Source organism: Toxorhynchites rutilus, chromosome 2 (assembly GCF_029784135.1).
Source record: "Toxorhynchites rutilus septentrionalis strain SRP chromosome 2, ASM2978413v1, whole genome shotgun sequence".
Taxonomy (NCBI): domain Eukaryota; kingdom Metazoa; phylum Arthropoda; class Insecta; order Diptera; family Culicidae; genus Toxorhynchites; species Toxorhynchites rutilus.
The window spans coordinates 233626758-233629233 of NC_073745.1; the positions used below are offsets into that span (position 1 = coordinate 233626758).

The window sequence follows — 2476 nt, forward strand, 5'->3', positions numbered from 1 at the left end:
AAGTACAAAAATTTCGATGCATTCTAAAAAAATATTCGAAGTGGTAAAAAAGTGGATTGCATAATGTAATTGTGTAGTTCTACGTCGAAAATATGCGGTCGTGTCCTAGATACAACCCCTTACTTTTTTTTGTGTGAGGGATAGAGACCGCACAAAAAAGTCGTGCAAAACTTCACCAGTAGCTTTAAAAAAATTGTGTTCGGTGCACAATTTGAACAAAAAACTTTTTTTGTGCGGTAGATAAAAAAAGTTTTCCCCAACAAAATAGCTCAAATCTACGCCGTTCACCGTTAGATTTCCTTTTGTTTCCCTGCTTTGCGATGGGACAGTTTGCCTTTTCGGTTGCGAGTGGCTGTGTTGTGTTTTATGTTGCTTGTCGAAACTTGTTGCTGTCAGAAATCATGTCATGTGCAACTTAGAGCATTTATATCCTCATATCCCCTCCTTTTCCTGAAGAAAATATGTCACCCTTCTAAACTCGAGTCGATATTATTAACATTAGAATTAAGGAAAAATGTATATATACTAGTAACAATACAGTAAGGAGTTCGGCTCCTTTAAACCTATGTAACTGAGCCTGTAAAAATAAACGATTAAAATTTAAAAAAAATAACTTAGAGCATTTGATGGATGGATGGAAATGATTTGCGAAATGGATAATTCAGACGCAAATATGCTTTTTTCGCACTGAAATGCATGTAAACCATCGAAAAAACTTAATGGACGATAACTTCGTCAAATATATTTCTTTTCAAAAACCGCACAAAAACAAGTTTTCTTGTATTATATCTTGGCAACGTACCATCGGGTGATATTCGATGGTATTCAATAACTATTACTGATGTTATGTTAAAATCAATGGAAGTTCATTGAAACCTCAATTATTCGCTTGTATTTGATTTCCTCCTGCCGCGATGGGCATAATAGGATCGTTTAAACCCTGTTGTACATACTCCCCGTTTTTTTGCTGACAGCATCCGGGAGAGTTTGTCGCCCTTAAACTTGGGACGCATATTCGACGAAATTTCACCAAATGCAACCGAAAAATACCTATATAAACAAATTGCTTCTCGTGGAGCCGGTTCAGTCCTCCTGATCGCAGATTCATTGCAAATTCGATTTCTCATTATCATGAACTTGTTCGCTGCTCGTTTCCGCGTAGTCTTGTTACTTTCACTGCTGGTAGTTACCGTGAGTTGTTATTGGAATAATGGCGTGGAATCGAATGAGAAGAGCTACTTTTTCGGATCGAGAGCCGTCACCGATGTGCTTTGCTTCAAACGCACGCTGAGCAGAGGATCGTTGAGTCCTACCAGAGTGGGCTACAAAACTACTACGGTAAGTATTAAATGTAAACTCTTTGTGAATATTATGAATCCTAATTTCGATATTTCTGATATCCAGACCAACAAAAATATCACAATGGTAACGGTGAATGCGGAGCGAGAATATCCCTACGGATACAATGTGCTGCTTGAGAGCGGAGCCCTCGATACGAATGAAGTGAACTTCAAGTTTATTGGAAAAAATCCGTTGCCATACAATGTGTTGTTTGATTTTTGGTGTACACCGTGATTAGATCAGATGGAATAATATAAAACGAGAAAGTTTTTTCTTGTGATTTTTTGTGTTCTTTGCGAGATTCTTATCATTGAGCTTGAGCGACTTCTTTCTGAGTAGTTTTCCCTTCCTGGTACAGTTGAACAAACGGACGGTCTTCCATCTCGCAAAACTAGTTCATCTCATTCGTGCAATGTGTGGAAAGGAAGACTTCAAACATATCTCACCTGTATCGCGATTAATCTGGACTGATGAAATCAATTTTTCTCGTGTGTATACGATTTACTTTGATCAAAGCCGCCAAGCTTAGTGATCATGCTGGGGGAAACCGTATACGTTTACAACTGTCTCCATATATCCATCCGTCCGTCCGTCCTCGCGCTTGCGGATCCTCCCTCATTGGCCCTCGTTTTCCGCTAAAAAAAGGTTAAGTCATCAAATGACAGCGATTCGCCGGCGATTGTGAAAACAGCGAAACACCATCAGTGTGGGTACAAATATGAAGAGAGAGCAATAGAATTTCCCATTCACAATGGAGGCAGCACGATAAATGCAAAAAGTGCCACCGCGCGATCATGGGACATATTTCACATTGCCAATCCGACAAGGATGAGAGAGATCGTATAAAAAAGAATGCTGCATCAGTGAATAGTCGCTGATCGCTGATCCCACATACGAGAAGGTTGAAATATATCGATTACACACATGCAGTTTGTAATGCCTAGTTGGGCCCCGGCGCGATATTGTTTCCTGTCCATTGCGGGCCGCGCAAAAGGAACCGCCAGAGGCCGTCAATAGCGTTGTCATCGCCCGAGCGTGGACCCGTCACCCGCGCGAACCCGAGCAGAAGAAATCTGCGCTGAAACTTTGTTGCGAGTTTTTAGCGTTCGTCTGGTATTCAGGTCGATATGGGGAA

At 40.8% G+C, this 2476-nt stretch overlaps 1 protein-coding gene across 1 annotated transcript; it reads left to right on the forward strand.

Moving 5' to 3' along the window:
• The first annotated feature begins 1090 nt into the window (after positions 1 to 1090).
• LOC129769078 (uncharacterized) lies at positions 1091 to 1610 on the forward strand. The gene is made up of 2 exons (XM_055771092.1): positions 1091 to 1338; positions 1405 to 1610. Exons 1-2 carry the CDS (start codon positions 1132 to 1134, stop codon positions 1573 to 1575), a joined length of 378 nt encoding a protein of 125 aa, XP_055627067.1. The 5' UTR covers positions 1091 to 1131; the 3' UTR covers positions 1576 to 1610.
• Positions 1611 to 2476: the final 866 nt, after the last annotated feature.

Excerpts from the sequence above, each read along its gene's own strand:
- LOC129769078 (XM_055771092.1), top strand. The coding sequence starts at position 1,132 with ATGAACTTGTTCGCTGCTCGTTTCCGCGTAGTCTTGTTACTTTCACTG. Across the intron at positions 1,339-1,404 it reads TGGGCTACAAAACTACTACG|ACCAACAAAAATATCACAAT; the intron begins GTAAGTATTAAA and ends TCTGATATCCAG.